Below are 25,360 nucleotides of genomic sequence, written 5' to 3' on the forward strand. Positions count from 1 at the left end.
AACCATATGATTATCTCAATAGATGCAGAGAAAGCATTCGATAAAATACAACACCATTTCATGATGAAAACTCTAAGCAAATTGGGTATAAAAGGAACATTCCTCAATACAATCAAAGCAATTTATGAAAAACCCATGGCCAGCATCCTATTGAATGGGGAAATGTTGGAAGCATTTGCACTGAGATCTTGTACCAGACAGGGATGCCCACTCTCACCACTGCTAGTCAACATAGTTCTGGAAGTTTTAGCCAGAGCCATCAGGCAAGAAAAAGAAATTAAAGGGATACAAATTGGGAAGGAAGAACTCAAACTATCCCTCTTTGCAGATGATATGATTCTTTATCTAGGGGATCCAAAGAACCCACTAAGAGACTATTGGAACTCATAGAAGAGTTTGCAAAGTAGCAGGATATAAAATCAATGCACAAAAATCAACAGCCTTTGTATACACAGACAATGCCATGGCTGAGAAAGAACTGCTAAGATCAATCCCATTCACAACAACTACAATAACAATCAAATACCTTGGAATAAACTTAACCAAGGATGTTAAAGATCTCTACGATGAGAATTACAAAATCTTAAAGAAAGAAATAGAAGAGGATAGCAAGAAATGGAAAAATCTTCCATGCTCATGGATTGGAAGAATCAATAGCATCAAAATGTCCATTCTCCCAAAAGCACTTTATACATTCAATGCGATAACAATCAAAATACCGAAGACATTCTTCTCAGATCTGGAAAAAATGATGCTGAAATTCATATGGAGGCACAGGAGACCTCGAATAGCTAAAGCAATTTTGTGTAACAAAAACAAAGCCGGAGGCATCACAATACCAGATTTCAGGACATACTACAGGGCAGTGGTAATCAAAACAGCATGGTACTGGTACAGAAACAGATGGATAGACCAATGGAACAGAATTGAAACACCAGAAATCTAAACATCTATAGCCAACTTATATTTGATCAAGGATCCAAAACCAATCCCTGGAGTAAAGACAGTCTATTCAATAAATGGTGCTGGGAAAATTGGATTTCCAAATGCAGAAGCTTGAAGGAAGGCACCTACTTTACACCTTACACAAAAATTCACTCAACATGGATTAAAGATCTAAATCTACAACCCAACACCAGCAAATTATTAGAGAGCATTGGAGAAACCCTGCAAGACATTGGCACCGGCAAAGACTTCTTGGAAAATACCCCAGAGGCACAGGCAGTCAAAGCCAAAATTAACACTTGGGATTGCATCAAATTGAGAAGTTTCTGTACTGCAAAAGAAATAGTCAGGAAAGTGAAGAGGCAACTGACAGAATGGGAAAAAATATTTGCAAACTATGCTACAGATAAAGGGTTGATAACCAGAATCTACAAAGAGATCAAGAATCTCCAAAAGAAAACCAACAACCCACTCAAGAGATGGGCCAAGGACCTCAATAGACATTTTTTCAAAAGAGGAAATCCAAATGGCCAACAGGCAAATGAAAAAATGTTCAGGATCACTAACCATCAGGGAAATGCAAATCAAAACCACAATGAGGTTTCACCTCACCCTGGTTAGAATGGTTCACATTCAGAAATCTACGAACAACAGATGCTGGCAAGGATGTGGGGAAACAGGGAACTAACCCACTGTTGGTGGGAATGCAAACTGGTAAAGCCACTATGGAAATCAGTCTGGAGATTCCTCAGAATCCTGAATATAACCCTACCATACAACCCAGCCATCCCACTCCTTGGAATTTACTCAAAGGAAATTAAATTGGCAAATAATAAAGATGTCTGCACCATAATGTTTATTGCAGATCACTTCACAATAGCTAAGACCTGGAATCAACACAAATGCCCATCAACAGTAGACTGGATAAAGAAATTATGGGACATGTACTCTATAGAATACTACACAGCAGTCAAAAACAATGAAATCTGCTCATTTGCAACAAAATGGAGGAATCTGGAAAACATCATGCTGAGTGAATTAAGCTAGTCCCAAAGGGACAAATATCATATGTTCTCCCTGAAAACAACTAACCAAGCACCTAAAAGGAAGCCTGTTGAAGTGAAATGGACACTTTGAGAAACAGTGACTTTATCACCCCTTAGTACTTTTTTGTTCTACTTAATACTTTGGTTGAACTCTTTAATTAACACACAATTATTCTTAGGTGTTTAACTGAAAAGTGGTCCTTGTTAAATATAAGAGTGCGAATAAGAAAGGGAGGAGATGTACAATTTGGGACATGCTCAATCAAACTTGCGCCAAATGGTAGAGTTAGAAACGTGCCAGGGGATTCCAATTCAATCCCATCAAGGTGGCATGTACCAATGCCATGTCACTAGTCAAAGTGATCAATTTCAGTTCAGAATTGATCATAATGATAGGATTAAGAGTCAAAGGGATCACATAAGCAAGACTAGTATCTGCTAATATTAACTGATAGAATTAAAAAGGAGAAAATGATCCAACATTAGAAGCGGGATACACAGCAGACTCATAGAATGGCAGATGTCCTAAACAGCACTCTAGCCTCAGAATCAGCCCTTAAGGCATTTGGATATGGCTGAAGAGCCCATGAGAGTATTTCAGGTGTGGAAAGCTAAGACACACTGGAAAAAATAAATAAATAAAAAATAAAAGCCTAAATAAAAGATCCCTGTGAGTGATATCTCAATGGATAGAACAGGCCTTCAAAGAAGGAGCTACCTTTCTCTGAAGGCAGGAGAGAACTTCCACTTTGACTATGACCTTGTCTAAATAAGATTGGAGTCGGTGAACTCAAAAGGCTTCCACAGCCTTGGCAACACATGACAAGAGCCTAGGGTGATTACTGATGCCATAAACAAGACTGTCAATAGTTGAATCAACAACAGGAGTCACTGTGCAATTACTCACCATGTAGGATTTCTGTACTTAATATGTTGTTCAATGTGAATTAATGCTATAACTAGTACTCAAACAGTACTTTACACTTTGTGTTTCTGTGTGGGTGCAAACTGTTGAAATCTTTACTTAATATATGCTAAATTGATCTTCTGTATATAAAGATAATTGAAAATGAATCTTGATGTGAATGGAATGGGAGAAGGAGCCAGAGATGGGAGGGTTGCAGGTGGTGGGGGGAAGCCATTGTAATCCAAAAGCTGTACTTTGGAAATTTATATTTATTAAATAAAAGTTAAAGAGGAAAAGAATACAGTGGGCAGAAGCATAGCCCAGGTACCAAGTATATAACAGATTAGATTTTACAGACCTCCATTTCTAGAGATGCTGATAGTGGAGTGATGTAATGGGCATGTGGCAGGAAGCAATGCAAATAGTGACTCTCAGATTGGAGAGGTTATCCCTCCACTCCAGGCTGTACCCTTAAGACCCTTGTCTTTCTAATCCACTCACAACTCTCTTTTGAATGCTGGTCCAGGACTTCTATTACCACCAAGTTTTGAAAACTAATGGGTGAGGTAACGTGATATCAAGCACATCTTGTTCACTCTGGTCAGTATGACCCATAACTGCTTGAACCATGCAACTAGGATCTTTACTTTTTAATGACTCTTGTCTCTGCTCTGAGCCTTAAGGTGTTATCTCAGAGAGCTTTAAGTTGTATTCTGTTAGAAAAGATTCCTATTTATTGAGCTCCCTTCTTCAAATGCCATAAAAACTTCTCACTTCCAAAGGAAATGGGACTGTCCCCCAGTACCCAAACTTCCATGTTCCCAGAAACTGTTTATTGTATAAGTTCTGTAACCTTGAATGAGTAGCACTGGGAAGGCTATACAGTGCAGGAAATGAGAAACTTCATTTAAAGAAGATACACCAGAAACCCCATAAATGCAATTGCAACACAGTGTAAGTCAGAGTGCACACATTTCACAGTGAAGACATTTCACTAGTATTGTTGCTATACTCATCTTAAAGATGAGTAAACAGTGACAGAGGTGCAACCTACATTCAGCTCATATACAATTCAGCTCAAATGGTCTGAATACCCATCTCCATCCCACGGCCATCTTGTATGAGACTAGTTGTCTACAGAAATTTTAGAACCCCTTTCTGTGTACCTGGAGACCCACTGGTCTTCTGTCAGACACATCATCTTCTCTTTTTTAAAAAGATTTATTTTTATTTATTTGACAGGCAGAGTTACAGAAAGGTGTAGAGACAGAGAGAGAGGTCTTCCATCCGCTGGTTCACTCCCCAGATGGCTGTGCCAATCCGAAGCCAGGAGCCAGGAGTTTTTCTGGGTCTCCCACATGGGTGCAGGGGCCCAAGGACTTGGGCTATCTTCTACTGTTTTCCCAGGCCACAGCAGAGAGCTGGATCAGAAGAGGAGCAGCCGGGATTAGAACCGGCACCCATATGGGATGCTGGCACTTCAGCCCAGGACGCTAACCCACTGAGCCACAGTGCTAGCCCCTCATCTTCTGACAAAAAAAAAAAAAATCCTTGAAAATCCAACATTATTCATTCCTTCTATGACTTTGGAACTGAGGATCTACCACTGGTATCCCTTCCTGAACCAGCCAAGGTCTATAGGGTGTATCTGAAAGAGAGATTATAATGCCTCCAATCTACAACTGCACCTATGCCATCAAGAGACAGGAACCTGCCCTGCTCTCCAAAGTTCCCTTTACCCCCACACTAACATTCACAGACTTAGAAACCAATCACACAGTCCTTGAGCAATATGAGGACAGCTTCAGGAGCAGAAATTCTCTAAAGATGGTGGGAGTGGTTGCAATGGCATATGCTGAGAAGGAAAACAAAGGAGACTTTCCATGATCTTTCCCTGTTGACATCATGGGCTGATGAAGCTACTTTCCCTGTAAAACAGTGCGCAGCTCCATTAGAAAGAAATTTGCTGGAAAATCAACCTCTTAGGATACAGTGAGGATACATAAAACTTGTCTAACCACATGAAGTGCTCGCATAATATTCCAATTCCTCATTAATTCCTGGCTTGGCAAATACATTTGAAAGAAACATACTATAACTTGGCCGGCACCATGGCTCACATGGCTAATCCCCCACCTGCGGCGCCAGCACCCCGGGTTCTAGTCCCAGTCGGGGTGCTGGATTCTGTCCCGGTTGCTCCTCTTCCAGTCCAGCTCCCTGCTGTTGCCCAGGAGTGCAGTGGAGGATGGCCCAGGTCCTTGGGCCCTGCACCTGCATGGGAGACCAGGAGGAAGTACCTGGCTCCTGGCTTTGGATCAGCACAGCGTGCCAGCCATGGCAGCCACTTGGGGTTTGAACCAACAGAAAAAGGAAGACCCTTCTCTCTGTCTCTCTCTTTCTCCCACTCTCTCACTGTCTAACTCTGTCTGTCAAAAAAAAAAAAAAAAAGAAAAGAAAAGAAAAGAAAAGAAACATACTGTAAGTCGAGAAATTAAAATGTGGAAAGAATTTTTGGAAATTTTCATTATATATATTAATATTTTTTAAATTCTCATAATTAAATTGTGGTTCTAAAACCTCAAATACTTCTACAGATACTTAGAATAAACCACCAAGGACTCTCTTTAACTTTGGTGTTTAAAGAAGAAAATAATATCCTGAATAAATCATTTTTAATCCTTTAAAATGATGCTTGATCTTACCTATTAAAATAATTTGTGGACCATCAATGGATCATATTTTACAGTAAAATAGTAATAATTTGGTGCATTAATATGGCTGGAAAACAGGGTGAATGCCTTGTAAAATCTTTGTGGATATTTAAAACTGCACTATCTAGAAATTCTTTACCCAAAACATCCTGAAATTCATCTATCCATCACATCCAGTTATCTGTATATTTTTAACAAAGCTATATTTTTAATAAAACTGCACTTAAGTAGTAGTTTCTGACACAAATTAGGCAAGAGACAAATATTAGGGTGTCACGGAGCTCCTGCTTTTACTCCTCCCACGGCCATCTTGTATGAAACTAGTCTAATGAGAATTGCCATGAAATTATAGACAAACTCTTGAGGATTTGAGTGATGGTCTCATGGGCCATTGACTGTTGGCCCACAGCTACTGGTCATTTTTTCTATGTATAGTGTATGAATTGTGCCATGCAAATGCCTGTATCAGCACTTATCTGGTAATTGCCTTTCAGTGACTTCATTCTGCAAATTGAAGGACCTCAGTCTTGAACTTCAATCTTACATAACTTCACCTCAGACCCAGAATAAAATTATTACTTAGTTCCCAGCATCATACAATGCAAACAGAAAATGAAGTTGTAGGCATCAAACAAGAATAGTATCATGAAATAGTGAATTCCCTTGTCCTTTCTAAAAATTATTGCTCCCCATAGTGGTAGCCACACACTTCTGACAGCAGGAGTTGCTGATTTTAGAATTATGCTGGAAAATTCTGTGGGGATTCCTGAGAAGAAAGTGGGAAGGCAGCATGCAACACTCAATTGTTGTTGATTGATCTTTTACAATTCATTTTCTCACACTGATTTTAAATACACCTTTGTTTTTATTTGACAGGTAGAGTTATAGACAGTAAGAGACAGACAGAAAGGTCTTCCTTGTGCTGGTTCACTTCCCAAATGGCCGCTGTCGCCAGTACTGCATTGATCCAAAGCCAGGAGCCAGGTGCATCTTCCTGATCTCTCATGGGGGTGCAGGGGCCCATGCACTTGGGCCATCCTCCACTGCCTTCCCTGGCCACAGCACAGAGCTGGACTGGAAGAGGAGTAACCAGGACTAGAACCCGGTGCCCATATGGGATGCCAGTGCCACAGGTGGAGGATTAACCAAGTGAGCCATGGCGCCAAACCCTAAATACACCTCTGACCAGCATTTATAATTTCAAGCACTTAGAAATAGGAGCTCTAACACTTGATTTTACTGAATCAATAATGAAAAATATAGTCCCTAAGATATAGAGAGTGAGGATCACAGACTGAAACTAATTCAGGATCCTACAAGGACTAAATTTGAGGTCAAGCTTGAGCTACTTATCACTAATAGAAGCAACCAGTGTTATCTGATCAAGTTTTACTAGATGGGAATGGTATCCCATATTTGTGCCAGTTTGTGTCCCAGTCTCTCCACTCCTGATCCAGCTCCCTGCTATTGAACCTGGGAAAATAGCAGCAAAAGATGGCCCAAGTGTGTGGGCCTCTGCCCACACCACAGTGCCAGCCCTAAGAAGTCTTAAAAACCTAAAGAAAGAAAATGTATAATATATCAATTATAGTTGTATATAGGTATAAATTTCTGAAAAGTACATAATTTCATCCTTTTAGTCATCTAAAACTTATTTGTAAATTATATAATTAAAAAAAAGATAAAAAGACATTGATTCTTATGTCTCTTCAGCATAAGACATCAACTTTTCCAGGTTCTAGATGCACTTATTCACAGAGTTTCATAGAAGTAATCAGTAATGTGTCTCAAATAACAGTCTTACCCAGGGAATCCCCCTAAATTTAAACAGGGTGCTCAATACCATTTTAGAAAAGTTCCAAAATATGTATCAGAAGAAAAAAATTATTTATTTGGTACATCTCATTTTAACTATAGTATTACCTAAATTTCCAATAGTCAGATGTACTCAAAAATTCCCACAGGTGGGAGAGATGGCCTAACATAGCAAGTAATTATTAAAATAAAAATTTTAAGCTACAACTTAACCAGGGAAAATAACACTCCACAGGTCCCAAACTAAAATAATTAAGATGACATAATAAAAGGAAACTCAGTGTCTTCATGCATTAAAATGTATTACATTAAACTTAATAAACAAAAAGGTGATTATTCCAGCTGTTTCCCACTTGGCAGCCCAATTTTACCTGTTGAATCTGGAAAAAAGTAAATGGCATCCATCTCATGGTAGATTACTAAAATCTTAATGCTATAGGCCATCGATTATGTTCACCATACTTTATATCTAATATTAACATATCTCATGCCTCTTAGTAGATAAATGACCTATCTTAACTATTACAAAAGTGGCAAATGTGTTTTTGCTCAAAGTTTTTCCAACAGCTCCTCAGTCTAGTTTGCCTTCACTTTGGAAAGACACTTTTTCTAGGGTATACATGAGCATCTCATTGACTTGGCCATCAAACATAATTTTTGCAAAGAATTTAACTGTACCAGCTTTTATCAGGAGCACAAGAATACATCACATTGATGACTTCCTCCCTTCATGAGACTATTTGACACACTTGTGACACTTGTGAAGAACATACAATGCTAATACCTTTTAGTCCTTCCTGGGTTTTGGTGCAATGCATGCCTCATTTAAAAAATTAATTGTCATGGATGCTACAAATCAGTCCAGCTTATATGGCCCCCCCTTCCAATGAAAAGTCAAATTGAATTCTGTAGGCACTATCCTTAGTGCTCTCAGTGACTTCTTCACTCGTGGAGATCATATGCCTTCTAAATTCTCTGGATCATTTGTGATATCCACTGCTTCTCAAGGGCTGTGATGCAAGGAATAACCTCTCTTGGAACCTTGCTATGTGCCAGTAAAATTAAATTAGATTTCTATTAATTGTGCTAGACTGGAAAAACAGTCACCTACACACCTTGAGCCTGTGATTCTCCAAACCTTGTTATCTAGTAGGACTTTGGCCATGGATATAGAACAGTAAAACATGAGAATGGTTACTAAGGCCTCCTTAATAGATGATGGACCCAAACTTGGCATACTCCATTTGGCAAAGGGGATGGCTTCCAATGTCTGCTGTCTATGTCCAGATGCCAGGGTACAGCAGGAGGTCACTATTCTAACAATAATAAAGAAAAACCATTTAAGTTCAGCTGGACACCATTCTGCCGACTGTTGATTTCATTACTATTAATCTGGATGCCTTCACTGGTGACAATCCAGAGACCCAAAGTAGTCACAGCATTATCTGCTAACAAAAGCTTAAACCAAGAATTATGGATTAATATCTGCTATAACACAATTCCTCAGAACCCATCTAGTCCAAACCTTGAGAGTTGGAAGCTGTTATACTTGGCCCACCCATATATAGGACGTTAATTGTGCCAGATGGGCTCTATATCCTTGTACTGCAAGGAAGATGTCATAGATATTGATGCTCCAAACTTATCCAGCTCCCTGCTAATGTGTCTGGGAAAGCAGCAAAGGCTTGCCCAGATGCTTGGGCCCCTGAACCCATGTGATATCTGGAAGAAGCTCCTATCTTACAAGATCAGCCTGGTCTAGCCCCAGTCATTGCAGCCATTTTGGAGGAGAACAAACCAGAAGGAAAATCAGTCTCTCCCTTTCTCACTCTAACACTGCCTTTCAAATATATAAATAAATCTTTTAAAATGTAATCATTTCAATCTATTCCTCAGTGCTCAATCATGATGACTTTTACTATCTTAAGGACATTTTCATTTCTTTTTTAAAGATTTGTTTATTTGAAAGGCAGAGAGGAGGACAGTGTGCTGCAGTATGCAAAGCTGCCATCTGTTATACTGGCATCCTATATAGGCACCAGTTCAAGTCACACTTGTTCCACTTCTGATTTAGCTTCATGCTAATGGCCTGATAGAGTGGAAGATGGCCCAAGTACTTGGGCTCCTGCCACCCCCATGGGTGACTCAAAAGACACTCCTGGTTTCAACCTGGCCCTTCACCTGCCATTGGAGAAATCAGGAGTGTGAAACAGATGATAGAAGATCTCTCTATGTCTCTCTCTCTCTCTCTGTAACTGTGACTTTCAAATAAAGAAGTAAATAACTTTTAAAATGATTTTAGAAAGGGCAGAGAAACACACAGAAAGTGGGTGAAGAGAGAGAGGAAGAGAGGTCTTGCATATGTTGGTTCACTCTCTAAATGTCTGCAACAGCTATGGCTGGACCAGCCTATCAGGTCCCCTAAGTAGTAGATCTTGCACTTAGGTGAAAGGAACTGAAGAATTTGAGCCATTACCCCATGCTTCTCAGAGATATTAAGCAGGAAACTAGTTTGGAAGTGAAACACTGAAAACATAGATTAGCACTGCAATATAGAATGTAGGCATCACATGCAATGACCAACAAATTAGAAAACCTGGAAGAAATCAAGACACATGCTAGGTAAAAAAATTGAGCCATGAAGACATATAGAAAACCTAAACAAACCAAAAACCAAAACAGATATTGAATCAGTAACAAAAACCCTCCAAAGAAAAGCCCAAGACCAGAAAGCTTCACTGCTAAATTCTACCAGACTTTTAAAAATAGAACTAATTGGCCAGCGCCGTGGCTCAATAGGCTAATCCTCTGCCTTGTGGCACTGGCACACTGGGTTCTAGTCCCAGTTGGGGCGCCGGATTCTGTCCCAGGTGCCCCTCTTCCAGGCCAGCTCTCTTCTATGGCCCAGGAGTGTAGTGGAGGATGGCCCATGTGCTTGGGCCCTGCACCCCATGGGAAACCAGAAGAGGCACCTGGCTCCTGGCTTTGGATCAGCACGATGCGCTGGCTTCAGCGTGCCAGCCACGGCGGCCATTGGAGGGTGAACCAATGGCAAAGGAAGACCTTTCTGTCTGTCTCTCTCTCACTGTCCAGGCTACCTGTCCAAAAAAAAAAAAAAGACTAATTCCAATTCTTCTTAAGCTATTCAAAGCAATTGAAAGAGAAGAGTATTCCCAAACTCCTTCTGCTTGGCCAGTGTCACCTTATTTTCTAAACCAGAAAATGATACAATAAAGAGAATTAAAGAACAATATCTCTGATACCCACAGATCCCAAAATTCTCAACAAAATACTAGCTAATAAAATCCAACAACAGATCATAAAGATAATTTACCTGGACCAAGTGGAATGTACCTATGGTATGCAGGGATAGTTCAACATATGCAAATCAATAAATGTGATATGTGACACTAGCAAACTAAAGAATAAAAACCACATGATGATCAATAGATGAAGAGAAAGTATTTGATCAAAAACAGCCTTTCATTATAAAAACCTTAAGCAAGTTGGGAATAGAAGGAACATTCCTTATCACAATCAAGGCAATATATGACAAATCTTCAACCAACATCATATTGAATGGGAAATCGTGGAAGCATTTCCACTAAGATCTGAAACCAAAGTTGCTCTCCCTCACTACTGCTGTTCAATACACTACTGACAGTTTTAGCCATGGCAATAATGCAAGAAAAAGAAATCAAAGGAAAACAAATTAGAAAGGAGAAAGTCCAATAATTTGTTTGCAGATGACATGATCCTAAATATTGGGAAACCAAAAGACTCCACCAAGAGATTATTGAAACTCACAAGAAAGTTTGGCAAAGTTGTAAAATATGAAATCAACACACAAAAATCAATAACCATTATATACACAAAAATGCCATGGCTGAAAAATAACTTATCAGATCAGTGCCATTCTCGAAAACCATAAAATTTTTTATTACCTTGGAATAAATTTAGTCAAGGGTGTGAAAGATCTCTATAAGAAAAATTACAAAACATTAAAGAAAAAAAAGAAAACACAAAAAAAGGAAAAATCTTTGATGTTCATAAATTGGAAGAACAAATATCATCAAAATTCCCATTCTACCAATAGAAATTATTTTTAACTTTACTTTTACAATCATTTATTTATTCAAGAAGAAGTTATAGACAGAGAGACGGAGAGACAAAAAGCGATGCCTTCTAACTGTTGGTTAATTCTCCAAATAGCTGTAATGGCTGGTGCTGGGCTGATCTGAACCCAGGAGCTAGGAGCTTCCTCCTCATCTCCTATGTGGATACAGGAGCCCAAGCACTTGGGCCATCTTCCACTGCCTTCCTAAGCCATGAGCAGAGAACTGGATCAGAGGACCAGCTGGGACCCAAACTGGCATCCATATGAGATGCCAATGCCACAGACAGAGGCTCAAACTATTATTCCACAGTGCTAGCCCCTCAAAAGCAATTTACAGATTCAACATGATCTCAATCAAAAAACCAACAACATTCAGAAGGAAGACCTTTCTCTCTGTCTCTCTCTGTCTATAACTCTGTCAAAATAAAAAAAATAAAATAAAAAATTTAAAAAATAAAAGAACATACAACATCACCTGATGGTTCAGGAGCATGACAAGTAGGGCCCTGTGGTGGCCTATTACTGAACAGTTGCTCAAGAATTGATCTGAGGGGTGTTTCTTGTCAGCCATTGTTTGATCATTATGTATTTCACCAAGGGGGTCATTTATATGCCATGCAAACTAGAATGAAGATTCATAATAAAACTCATGAGTGTCATAAAATTTTTATCAAAATTAACAGGTCAGTTAGGAGCTCTTAATAAATAGTTGGGGGGCTGGCACTGTGGTGCAGCAGGTTAAAGCCCTGGCCTACAGTGCTGACACACCATATGTGCTCCAGTTCAAGTCCCAGCTGCTCCACTTCTGACTCAGCTCCCTGTTCTGACCTGGGAAAGAAGTAGAAAGATGGCCCAAGTCCTTAGGCCCCTGCACACATGTGGGAGACCTGGAAGAATTTCCTGGCTCCTGGCTTCAGATCAGCAAGGCTCTGGCCATTGTGGCCATTTGGGGAGTGAACTAGCGCATGGCAGAGGCCAACTCTCTTTCTGTTAGACCGAACTTGGATGGAACTCAATTATCCCAATGAGAGACTTCAATGATGCAAAAGCAAAGAGGTTCATTGTTCTAGCTTGATCTAGGGTCCACTCCTCCAATCATCACAGTGGTCATCTGATGAGGACCCATCCCATATACTTTGTGGGGTTTATATAGAGTTTTCAGAGACATTCTACATATTATAGCACCATTCAGCAAATCATCTCATTCTGCAGGAATTTAAAGAACATCTCTTAAAATTGATTAGTAAATCCAGTGGTGGGAATAGACCTAGTAAAGGTGGTTAGATGGCTTTGGGGGTGATGCTTTTTAAAATGATTGGCTAAAGTGTAGGGTCCAAACTGCTAGGGTGTATGTTCCAAACTACAGGGTTTTGGGATGTTATCAATCGCCGTAATGGCCTAAAAAGACACCTGGAAAAGATTCAGATTCCTTTTGAAGCATTCATCAGTAGCCTCAACCAGTTTTTATTGTCCATTTAATGGCTCCAATAATTTATGGGTACATAGGGCTGATGTTGGCAAGATCCTAAAAACACCCTTTGAACCCTGCTTCAGCAAATGAAAATACAGAAAATATATATTGGAAATAAGCTTTATTAATTTACATACATGAAGAGAAGTTTTTAAAAGGCATTCTATTTGGACACATCATATTACTTTGCTGTAAAATTCTAAATCTAATGAAAGAGTCCAGAATTGTCTAGATTAGAGATTATCTTTTTGTTTTCCTTAAGGCTTATAAAACAAATACAAATGTCCTAAAGTGCTAGATTAACCTGAAAAAATTATGTTCAAAACACAATTTTTATTCATTAGAGTTTAACATTGACAGAAGGGAAAGTCATTCAGTAAAGAGGTAGAAATGCTTTCAGACTTAATATTAAGAATGTTGGTTTCCCAAGTGCTTTTTCTTATCCATTCAGCTTAAGGTGAATTGGTATTTGCGCATCAGCAGTCTGACTGCATGTCTTAGGGAATGAAAAGTAGAGGTCTGTAGAGGTGCCTGAAGAGTTGGTGCTTTTAAGTTAAGATTCTTCTCAGCTGCTGAGGAGTACGTTCCATCGAGTGCATAACTATGAATGATTCAGAAGATTTATAAGACTTAAGATACTCAGTTGTTAAGTTTATGAATTTTGTGGGAAATTATGGACTTACTGTGTCACCTGAGTTTGCTGTGTTAAAAAAAATGAATACAAAGATTCTTTTTAAAGAAAACTTAAAAAAAGTATAGGCTTGTATTGAACAAGATGTATCTAAACTTCATAAAATGCTGTTATTTTAATACAAAACATACATAAGCATATGTTTTAAACATAAATAATTTATTATGAAAGCTTGTGTTTCTACTCAAATACACTTGTGAAAAGAAATTACAATTTATCCCCAAATAATCTAGAATTTCCTAACAGTATCTAACTTAAATAATGAAGGAAAACATCCTAAAACATCTTTTGTTTGTGTGAACTTAATTACAGTACCTTAAATTAGCATTCTCCATCCCAAAGGCTATTAAAAGTTTTGAAAGGGAGATAAACTCCATGAGGTTGGTAGATTTTCTGTTCTAAATTCTTCATGTACTTGGGGCTGGTGATGCAGTGCAGAGGTTAATCCTCTGCCTGTGGTGCCAGCATCTAGTATGAGTACCGGTTCTAGTCCTGGCTGCCCCTCTTCCAGTTCAGTTCTCTGCTATGGCCTGGGAAAGCAGTGGAAGATGGCCCAAGTGCTTGGGCCCCTGCACCTGCATGGGAGACCAGGAAGAAGCAGCTGGCTCCTGGCTGCAGATTGATGCAGCTCTGGCCATTGCAGCCATCTGGGGAGTGAACCAATGGAAGGAGGACCTTTCTCTCTGTCTCTCACTCTCCCTCTGTCTGTAATTCTACCTCTCAAATAAATAAATAAAATCTTAAAAAATATATTCTTTAAATATTCATATTAATTACAACCTCTTATTTTAGAAAAATGAGGGTTAATGGTTAATGACTTCTGCTAGTCTGTGATTATTACAAAGTAAAACTTCTAGTCAAGGTATGAATTTGTAAATTCCTTATTGGCAATCAAATTATTATAACAAGAATTGTCATACTGAGTTAATAGTCTTTAAATAAATACAAATTAGGAGAATATTTAGCAACTTAAAAACACCTGGCGGCTGCCACCATGGCTCACTAGGATAATCCTCTTCCTTGTGGAGCTGGCACACCGGGTTAAAAAAAAATGTAAAGGAGCAAGGGGTCCAAACCCTGTGTGGCAGGCTGGCAGTCCCCTTCTCACTCTGCATCTGAGTTTCTGGTTAGAGATGGAGACAAAGGCAACTCCAGATGCTGCAGTGGTACACAAACAGCCTCAATCACAGACACGCCTTGTGTGTGTGCAACAGAAGGAGAGCACAGAGCACTATGTAAGGGAGGAATACAATGAACAAAAAGGAAAGGATGTGAATGGACATAGCCAAGAATTTCCCCACTCTGCTGATCATGATCTCAAGGATGTCCAGGCCAGAATTCCATTTCACTTTGGAAAACCCACTCCATAAAGTTTTCTCCACCTAGGTGTATTCTTCTGTGAGGAATCTGTCCTCCTGTGAGAGAGGGCACCACCACAAATTGAAAACCAGTCAAAAAGCAGAGTGATGGCTTTAATTCTCAGAGGTGAATGGACAACCACATCTATGAATTCTGCATTAAAAAATAAGCTTCCTTCTGCTCTAGGAATCTGATGTAGGTTTGGGCTAAAATGAGAAACACAGAGACCAGCTGGGTCTGTTAGGTGAGAAGAAAGGAAGCTTGATTTCCAGTTGTTACTTGTAGCTTGTTACTTTTGAGAGGATTTCATTTTCCACTTCTACTTGAAGAAATGGAAAGGTAGAATCAGTGCCAGCCTAACACCCAGCAGCTTTAGCCACTGATGACATCACAGCTTGCTACCCAAAAGTGGCAGCCAAAATAAACTCAACAAATGAGAACCAAAATAAAACAGAAGAGTCTACCATAATACCAACAGTTGTTCAGCAGATATTACCCAGATCTTGACACACGATCATCAGAAGGATAAAGGGTGGGGCTGGCTTTGTGGCACAGTGGATTAAACCACCACCAAATAAAATGCTGGGATCCAATATGTGTGTCCATCCTTTAAAAAAGATTTATTTATTTGAAAGTCAGAGTTTTGGGGGCCAGTGCTGTGGCACAGCTGGTTGAGACACTAGCCTGCATCCCATATGGTCCCTGGTTCAGGTCTTGGCTGCTCCACTTCCAATCCAGCTGCCTGCTAATGTGCTTGGGAAAGTGGCACAGTATGGCCCAAGTCCTTGGTCCCCTATATCTACGTGGGAGATCCAGAAGAAGCTACTGGCTCCTGGTTTCAGATCAGCTCAGATCTGGCCACTGTGGCCATTTGGGGAGTGAACCAGCAGACTGAAGACCTCTCTATCTGTCTCTATCTCTATCAGTAACTCTGTCAAATAAATAAAATAAATCTTAAAAAAAAATGTCAGAGTTATGGAGAGGAGGGAGAGTCAGATGGGATGGCATTGTGGACTACCAGGTAAAGCTGCTGCCTGCAGTGCTGGCATCTGGTATAGGCACCAGTTCATGTCCTGGCTGCTCCACTTCTGATCCAGCTCTCTTCTAATGGCCCTGGAAAAGTAGAAGATAGCCCAATACCTGGGTCCTTGACACCCAAGTGGGAGACCTGGATGAAGCTCTTGGTGCCTGGCTTGGGCCTGGCCCAGTCTTCGCCATTGCAGCCATCCAGGAAGTAGACCAGCAGATGGAAAATCTCTTTCTCATTCTCTCCCTTTCTCTATCTCTGCCTTGTAAATAAATAAATAAATGCTAAAAAAGAGAGAGATCTTCCATCTGAGATGGCTGCTATGGCCAGGGCTGAAGCACACAGAAAGCAGGAGCCAGGCACTTCATCTGGGTCTCCCACATGGGTTACAATGGCCCCAACACTTGAGTCATCTGCTGCTGCTTTTCTCAAACCATCAGCAGGGAGCTAGGTTAGAAGTGGAGCAACTGGGACATGAACGGCTGTTCATCTGGGAAGCTGGCATTGCAGATCGTGGCTTTCCCCATTGTGCCACAATGCCAGCCCCATGAGTGCCAGTTTGAGTCACAGCTGTTCCACTTCTGATCCAGCTCCCTGTAATGCAACTAGGGAAGCAGAAACAGATGGCACAAGTACTTGGGTCCTTGCACCAATGTGGGACACTGGGTTGGACTTCCAGGCTGGGCCAGCATTATTCATTGCAGTCTCTTGAGTGAACCAGCAGATGCAAGATCCCCATCCTTCTGTCTCTGCCTCTTCCTCTGTAACTCTGCTTTAAAATAAAATTTTTAAATCTTAATAAAATAGAGAGGGTGAGAGAGTAGCCACATTAAAGTAACAGAGCAAAGCTATAGTTGTGCTGTCCCTCAGCAGCCTTCTGCCTTAAGTGGGAAGTCTCCAGCTTACAGACACTGACATAAAAGACACATTCACAACACATTCCAAAACAAGAGATGAGAGGTTTACAAGGCATATTGACTTTATGATGACTTTCATTCATTAGGTACACTGGGTTTAGCTATATGCCTTTTGTGCAGCCAAGTTAACCCAGGGTCTAATTCAAAGAGACATAATGAGGAAGATGTGCTGCCAGGGGAGAGAGCTGCAATGTCCCATTGCTCTTGTAGTATCATAAAGAGAAGGAAAAGGGCTACTCATGTCCATGGTTATAAGGAGGACAGAAGCACAAACATTTGAGAAGGGAGGAGCAAATTTCAAATATAGTTATTTTCAGAAAATAAAAGGAAGTAAATTTCAGAATATAATGTGGGGTAGAAACACACCATCAGCTCATCAGTTCTCACAGGGATCCAGGAAAACTGCCCTGCCTACCCACAGACCAAATGTTTCAAAACACATTTTTTGATTAAATTCAAAAGATTACAGGACTCAGCACTCTGGGCGTTCAAATGCCAAATTAAGTTTTAGTTTCCACTACGGGCAGATGTAGCCAATCACTCAGATCATGAGAAAAACTTTTCCATAAGAAGGAACATGAAATATGCAGTCACACAGAATAACTGTGCTTAGTACACCCAGAAAACCTGTTAGGTCTTGGGGCCAGCACAGTGGTGTAGCATGTAAAAATTTATTTATTTACTTAAAAGGCAGAGTTACAGAGAGGCAGGGCACAGAGAGAAGTCTTTCATGCACTGATTCACTCCCCAAATGGCTGCAATGGCCAGAGCTGGATCTATCTGAAGCCAGGAGCCAGAAGCTTCTGTCAGGTCTCCCATGCGGTGCAGAACCCAAGAACTTGGGCCATCTTCCACTGCTTTCCCAGGCCACGGCAGGAAGCTGGATCTCAAACAAGCATCCATATGGGATGCCAGCACTGTAGGTGGCAGTCTCACCTGCCATGCCACAGTGCCAGCCCTCAAAATAAACCTGTTTTAAAAAACATTTTAACTGAGGGATGGGAGAGTTTGTTTATCCAAAGCAAGGATAGCATAAGATAACTACTACACAGAAGAAGCTCCTGGCTCCTGGCTTTGGATCGGCACAGTTCCGACCACTGTAGCCAATTGGGGAGTCAGCCAGCAGATGAAGACTTCTCTCTCTCTGCCTCTCCTCTCTGTAACTCTGACTTTCAAGTAAAATAAATAAATCTTTAAAAAAAATAAGATAACTACTAGTACTCATTAACTTAAAAAATATTGAAATTTAATGAAACTCAAAATATAACCAAAATCATCATCTACTACACATTATAATCTTTATTTTGAGAGTTATATTAGAAAAAATGTAACCCCTCCCCCTCTTTGAAACATGCACATGGGACTGGTGTAGTAGGTTAAGCAGACCCTGGCAGTGCCAGCACCCCACATGGGCACTGGTTCAAGACCTGGCTGCTTCATTTCCAATATAGCACCCTAGTAATTCACCTGGGAAAGCAGAGGATGATGGCCCAAGTGTTTGGGCCCCTGAAATCAAGTGTGAGAACCAGAAGAAGCTCCTAGCTCCTGGGTTCACCTAGCCCAGCCCAAGTCATTGTGGCCATTTGAGGAGTGAACCAATGGATGGAAGACCTCTCTGTGTCTCTCCTTCTCTCTGTAAATCTGCCTTTCAAGTAAATAAAATGCATTAAAAAAAACCCTATACAATGTAGTATTTGGTGATTCCCTCATACAAGGAAAGCTCAGATAAATTGTAGAGGAATCCTCCTGGCTTGATGCAATTCAGAAGGAGGATTGCTTCTGTCACCCTATGCTAGACATCAATGAGAGTTATTAATGGGAAGATGAATGGACACATCAGACTGCTTCCTCACATGGCACCTTTTCTTAAAGACATCACTGCTGCATTACCAGATTATGTCTCTCATGTGAAATATGTCTCTCCTAAAAATTTTAAAGAACTTGCCAGAAACTTATTGCAGAGCAGGGAATGATGTGCCAAGGACAGTGAGTTAGCCTGAGTAGTCCAGCAATCCTGTTCTTGGCTGTTTTCAAGTTCGTATTAATGTACACACAACATAGTTGCTGAGAAAGTGTCTTACAGTTGTTTCCTGGGTGTGAAGCAGCTCTTCTCAGCAGAAACACATCACTGCTTGTCCACTCGCAAGCACTGTGATAGGGAGTACATGGGAGAAAAGGTCAAAACACACTGGGTTTGAGAGGAAGAATGCTGTCACCCTAGCAACCTCTATCCAGGATTCCCTTTCTATTCTTACTTCCTAGGTAACCTTACTATGCTAAGTGAGTTTCACAGATTAGTAATCTGGTGACAACAGGACTCTAACAGAATCTATGAATCACTCAGTTAATCAAGTGAAAACTTCATTACACTGAAAGTTAGTCTATAGCAATAGTTTTCAGGGCCACATTTCTCGTTTTTTAAAAGATGTTTATTTATTTATTTGAGAGGTAGAATTACAGATAGTGAGATGGATAGACAGACAGAAAGGTCTTCCTTCTGCTGGTTCACTCCCCAGTTGGTCAAAATGGCCAGAAGAGCTGCACTGTTCTAAAGCCAGGAGCCAGGAGCTTCTTCTGGGTCTCCCACATGGGTGCAGAGGCCCAAGCACTTGGGCCATCTTCTACTGCCTTCCCAGGCCATAGCAGAGAGCTGGATCAGAGGAGCAGCTGGGTCTCGAACTGGTGCCCATATGGGATGCTGGCACCACAGGCAGAGGATTAAACTACTAAGTCACAGTGCCAGCCCAAAGCCACATCTTTTACCGTACTGTGTGGGCATCTCTGTGGGGGAGAGGGGCACATTTTCTCTTTTCTTCCTTACCCGTCTTCACATCAACACCTTGTACAAAGTCTTCCACAGACCAGTCATTTTGCAAATCTATCACTAATATCCTCCCATGTTGAAAATATCATGGTGTTAAACACAGAACCCAGAATAAGAAAAGTAACTTGAAGCTGGTGTTGTGGCTGAGCGGGTAAAACCATATGGGTGCTGGTTCCAGACCTGGCTGCTCCACTTCTGATCCAGCTCTCTGCTATGGCCTGGGAAAGCAGTAGAAGATGGCCCAAGTGCTTGGTCCCCTGTACCTGTGTGGGAGACCTGGAAGAAGGTCCTGGCTTTTGGCTTCAGATCCATGCAGTTCTCGCCATTGTGACCATCTGGGGAGTGAACCAGCAGATGGGAGCTCTCTCTCTCTCTCTCTCTCTGTGTGTGTGTGTGTCTTTGCCTCTCTGTAACTCTGCCTTTCAAATAAATAAATAAATAATTTTTTTTTAAAAAGTAACTGGCCGGCACCGTGGCTCACTTGCTTAATCCTCTGCCTGCAGCGCCGGTATCCCATATGCACACCGGATTCTGTCCCATTTGCTCCTCTTCCAGTCCAGTTCTCTACTGTGGCCCAAGTGCTTGGGCCCCTGCACCTACGTGGAAGACCAGGAGGAAGCACCTGGCTCCCGCTTCAGATCAGCACAGCGCGCCAGCCATAGTGGCCATTTAGGGGTGAACCACCAGAAGGAAGTGTCGCTCCCCCTCTTCGTGGAGGAACGACACAGGACCCTGCGCTGTTCTTTCTGTCTGCTCGGCCCTCCCCGGGTTTGCTGCTGGTTCTTCCCGGGTTGGCTACTATCCCTTCCACCTCCGTGGAAGGGCAGTTCCCCCTGGCCGCATTCCCCACTTCCGCAGGGGAGCGGCACACCGCCGGCCGGGTCTCTCGGGGGCTGCACGGGTTCCCTTAGATGTTCCCCATAGATGTTCCTCGTGCATGCCGTTTCTCTCCTCCTTTATGGTCCTCCTCCGCCAATCCCAACTCGGCCGCCCACACGCCGAGCACGCTGCTCTCCAATCAGGAGCAAGTCCTACAGTCCATCAGTTGAACTGGAGGCAGCTGTGCGGAAGCTGTTTACTTCTCTCCCAGCGCCATATTGTGGGAGAGCAGATGCATAGAATAAGTCCTAATTCGAGTAACTTAGTCTAGTCCGGATTGCTCCCCACAGATCCCCCTTTCTTTTTATTTTTTAGCGTTGATACGCGCCTGTCTTCGGTGTCCCGCGGCACACACTAGAGTTGCCACAGGCTCTTACAAGTCCTATCCATCAGGCAAACCGAATCCGGGTCCTCTCTTCGCCATGTTGTGAGGAGGTTTTTAGGCGCTGATGCGTGCCTGTGTTCGGTGCCCTGCAGCGCATACTCTGCTCTGCTAGAACTGCCTGCAGGTGTTTACAAAACCTATCAGGCAAACCGAATCCAAGCCTTCTCATTGCCGTATTGTGGGGAAGACTTATTAGTGTTGGTTTGTGCCTATCTTCGGTGACCTGCAGCTCATACTCTGGTCGAGCTTTGCTGGCGCTTACCGCCTTAAATCAGGCAGACCGAATCCAAGCCTCCTAATTGGCATGTTGAGGGGAGGCCTTATTTTTCTCTATTTCTCTATCTCCGGGCATTTCTATTTCTCCCATTTTACTTCTGTCTGCCAACATTCCTATTTCTCTTTTACTTCTAAACTTCTGTTTCTCTTATCCCCGCAGCTTCCCGGCACCTCGCCCCGCCGGCGGGTTCCCGGCTCTGGGCCGCTTCAGCCCGCGCGCCTCTCTCATCTGCGCAGCTTCCCGGCTTTGCGCGCTCCGCGGTCTTCACGCTTAACCCTTTCGCGTCTGAACCACGGCCTACGCCAGCGTTCCCTATCTATTCACGCCCCGTGCTCTCTCTGCACGCGGCGGCTTCCGCGAGTAACACAGCGTAGCTTGCGTCTCCGCCACTAGGATTCAATCTAAGTTCCCCGGGCTAGCCTGGCGAATTCAACCCAGCGTACGTCTCCGCCCCACGATTTGGCTTCCTGTCCTTTGCTCCCCGGGCTAATCAGACGGATCCCAATCTGGCTTGCGTCTCAGCTTCTGGTTTTAACTTTTCGCCCCCTATTCCCGGGCTAACCTGAGAACCCCAAAGTGGCTTTCGTTTCCGCCTTGGCCTGCCCCCCGCGGCTTCAATTTCCCTAACATTTTTCTCTACCCGGTATGTTTCCCCAAGCTTTCCTCCAACGATATTCCTCCCTCATTTCTCCTGGCCTCTCTCCACAGTCCGCGTCCGAGTCTGTTTGTTCTAGCTTTCACTTTCGCTTTCGACCTTAGAGATTCCTCCCAGCTTCCCCCCGTAGTCCGTATCCGAGTCTATGCCTAGGCTTTCAATAGCTTCTTCCGGCACCCTTTTCGTCCGGCTTTTCCCTAGGCTGTTTGCTAGTCTCTCTCTCCGGTATTTTCCCTAGGCTGTTTGCTAGTCTCTCTCTCCGATATTTTCCCAATTCTTCCCGTTTCTTCCCTCCTAAGTTTGCTATCCGTTCTAGGTTTCCTATCCGAGTCACGTTTCCTATCCGTCCTAGGTTTCCTATCCGAGTCACGGCACCATTATGTCGCTCCCCCTCTTCGTGGAGGAACGACACAGGACCCTGCGCTGTTCTTTCTGTCTGCTCGGCCCTCCCCGGGTTTGCTGCTGGTTCTTCCCGGGTTGGCTACTATCCCTTCCACCTCCGTGGAAGGGCAGTTCCCCCTGGCCGCATTCCCCACTTCCGCAGGGGAGCGGCACACCGCCGGCCGGGTCTCTCGGGGGCTGCACGGGTTCCCTTAGATGTTCCCCATAGATGTTCCTCGTGCATGCCGTTTCTCTCCTCCTTTATGGTCCTCCTCCGCCAATCCCAACTCGGCCGCCCACACGCCGAGCACGCTGCTCTCCAATCAGGAGCAAGTCCTACAGTCCATCAGTTGAACTGGAGGCAGCTGTGCGGAAGCTGTTTACTTCTCTCCCAGCGCCATATTGTGGGAGAGCAGATGCATAGAATAAGTCCTAATTCGAGTAACTTAGTCTAGTCCGGATTGCTCCCCACAAGGAAGACCTTCCTCTCTAACTCTGCGTGTCAAATTAAAAAAAAAAATGTAACTGGCCCCCTTAATTAAAACCGTATGGACTGTAAGATAATCAGCTTGGTGGAGCATTGAGTGACTGTAAAGAACTAGACAAGAAAAATTGATACTTTTCTGTATTTATGTTTTTGTAGCTCTCCACTATGAAAATGCAGATTGAAGTAGCTCATTATTAACTCACACGGTAGACTTGCATTAATTTCAGCTCACTTCTCACTTTGCAAAGGGATTAGCAGCAGGTAATAAAAGTTGACATCCCTAATAACATGAGAAGAAAGAAGGGTTGAAGACAGAAATCGAAACGCAGGAAAATAAATCAGCTAGGTTTCCATGGCCTCAAGCTCCAGATTGAAAAAGAGTCTGTTAATTAAACACGGAGCAGCGATCAATCCACAAAGCTACTGCACAAGCTTCACGTGCTGCTGGGAAAGTCAGCCAAACACACAGCGCCCCAGCTGAAAATGTGTCCGCGGGGTCCAGCATGGGGGCCAGGAGCCAGAGCCTACTCTGATCTTCCATCTCCACCTCTCCACTGCCTCAGGCTCTGGCTGAGGGCCACCGAGCCCCGCCCAGCGGGAACTACCAGGGGATATAGCCGGAGGCCAGCCACAAGGCATTCTCTGATCCACCCAAAGTGAGAACTGGGCTTATTTAAATCTAGGGAATGGGACTCCTTCCTTCAGCGTGCTCTCAACTGCCCTGCTGGTGCCGTTCCTCGTCCAGTGTACTTTAAGGAGAATTTGAGCGAGGCAGCCCGTGGGACTGGCCGAGCATCGGGAGACTGGGAAGCGGCGGTGGGAGACACAACACCTGGTTCCCAGACTTGACTCTGCCGGAGAAGCTCCCAGCATCACTGAGAAGCAAGTGATCGAGGTCTGGGAGCCGCCACCCGCCATCGCACCCTCCCCTCTCCCACACACACATCTGTGCCCCTCCTGTTCTCCATACTTGCTGTGGAAAATCTCGGGAGCACATCCCCTTCCTTCAGGACACACAGGGAGCAAAGCGGAGAGTGTGGGACAGGAGAAGTCGCTGGAACTTGGGGCCCACGGTGGCAGATGCAGAGGCACAGAAGCAGCGGGCGGCAGGTCTGGGGTGTGTGCTCCCGAACCGCCTGCAATTGCACTTGCACAGCAAGTCTCCCCAGTGAATGTGGGAGAAGGAGCAGCGCGGCCTCTCAGGGACCTCTCTGATAGTAAATGAACTTCTGTTCCCAGCCCTGAGCCACAGGGAAAGGCACGCATGCGCACGTTCTCCCACATGCACACGCACAGGCGTTCAGAGCACGGAAAACGTTGGAGCACCAGGTGACTCTGGGAAATGGAGTCCAGGCCAGGGCATTCCTAGATAGACTTACTGGCCCTCTCCTAGGGCTTCAGTGCGGGGTGGGTGGAGACAGGCTGGGAACCAGAGAGCGTTTGCTTTTGTTTCCATCCCTCCTTCCCTTCCTTCCCACCCCAGATCTCAAGGGTCAGCTGCTGTTCTTCCTTTCTTGAACAAAATCTTAAGAAGTGACAGCCACTGCTGCTGAGTCCCAAATCCCGGTTCCCTCACACACGCTGTTTCCCTCAGGAAAATCCCCTGCTGCTTTATTCCTGGACAGCTTCTCTCAAGTAACCCATGACAAGGATTTCAATGTAACTCTCAGCACAGGTGTACACGGCACAGTTTAACATCTAGATTTGAGAATACAATTTTTACTTGTGTCTTTTATTTGTGGTTCTTTTCAAAGCATTTTACACCACCCTCTAATTCACCAAGTACAAAAAAAAAAAAAAAAAAAAGACAACTGGATACAGGACTAACATTGCCAAGTATCTTCTAGGGTCCAGATTAACAGAGTAAATGCCTTACTTTGTATCAATTATACCTTGGGTTAATTCTGGAGACCATATTTTCAATTTACAAAGAGAAAGCTGAGGTGGAAAGAGATTAGAATTGAATTTGCCCATGGAAGTATGGTAAAAAAAAAAAAAAAAGTCTAGGTTAAAGGCCAACCAACATGAAATATTGGTTTAAGAAGTCTTTCGGGACCAACACTGTGGCATAGTGGGCTAAGCCTCCGCCTTCAGCACCGACATTCTATACGGGGGCTAGTTCAAGTCCCTGCTGCTCTGCTTCCAATACAGCTTTCTACTCTAGCCTGGGAAAGCAGTAGAAGATGGCCCAAATGCCTGGGACCCTGCATCCACATCAGAGACCCAGAATTTCCTGGCTCCTGGCTTTGGATTAGCTTAACTATGGGTATTGCAGCCATTTGGGGAGTGAACCAGTGCATGGAAGACTTCTATCTCTCTCTCTCTCTTTCTCTCTCTTTCTCTGCCTCTGCCTTTCTGTAACTCTGCCTTTCAAATAAAACAATCTTCTTTAAAAAAAGAAATATTTCTTTTATCTGCAGGCTCAGTTTCTAAAACCCCAGATTTCTCATCTCTAAAATAAAAAGT

The 25,360-nt window shown here is 42.9% G+C and overlaps 1 protein-coding gene across 1 annotated transcript in view; it reads right to left on the reverse strand.

The window, feature by feature from the left end:
• Window positions 1-24,662, reverse strand: part of LOC138850456 (zinc finger protein 271-like) — a 45,853-nt gene extending 21,191 nt beyond the window's left edge. Inside the window, exon 1 of the mRNA XM_070077112.1 lies at window positions 23,865-24,662. Coding sequence (XP_069933213.1) covers window positions 23,865-23,891 — 27 coding nt within the window. The 5' untranslated portion in view covers window positions 23,892-24,662. The remainder of the gene's footprint in view (window positions 1-23,864) is intronic.
• Window positions 24,663-25,360: the final 698 nt, after the last annotated feature.

Source organism: Oryctolagus cuniculus, chromosome 7 (genome assembly GCF_964237555.1).
Source record: "Oryctolagus cuniculus chromosome 7, mOryCun1.1, whole genome shotgun sequence".
Taxonomy (NCBI): Eukaryota; Metazoa; Chordata; class Mammalia; order Lagomorpha; family Leporidae; genus Oryctolagus; species Oryctolagus cuniculus.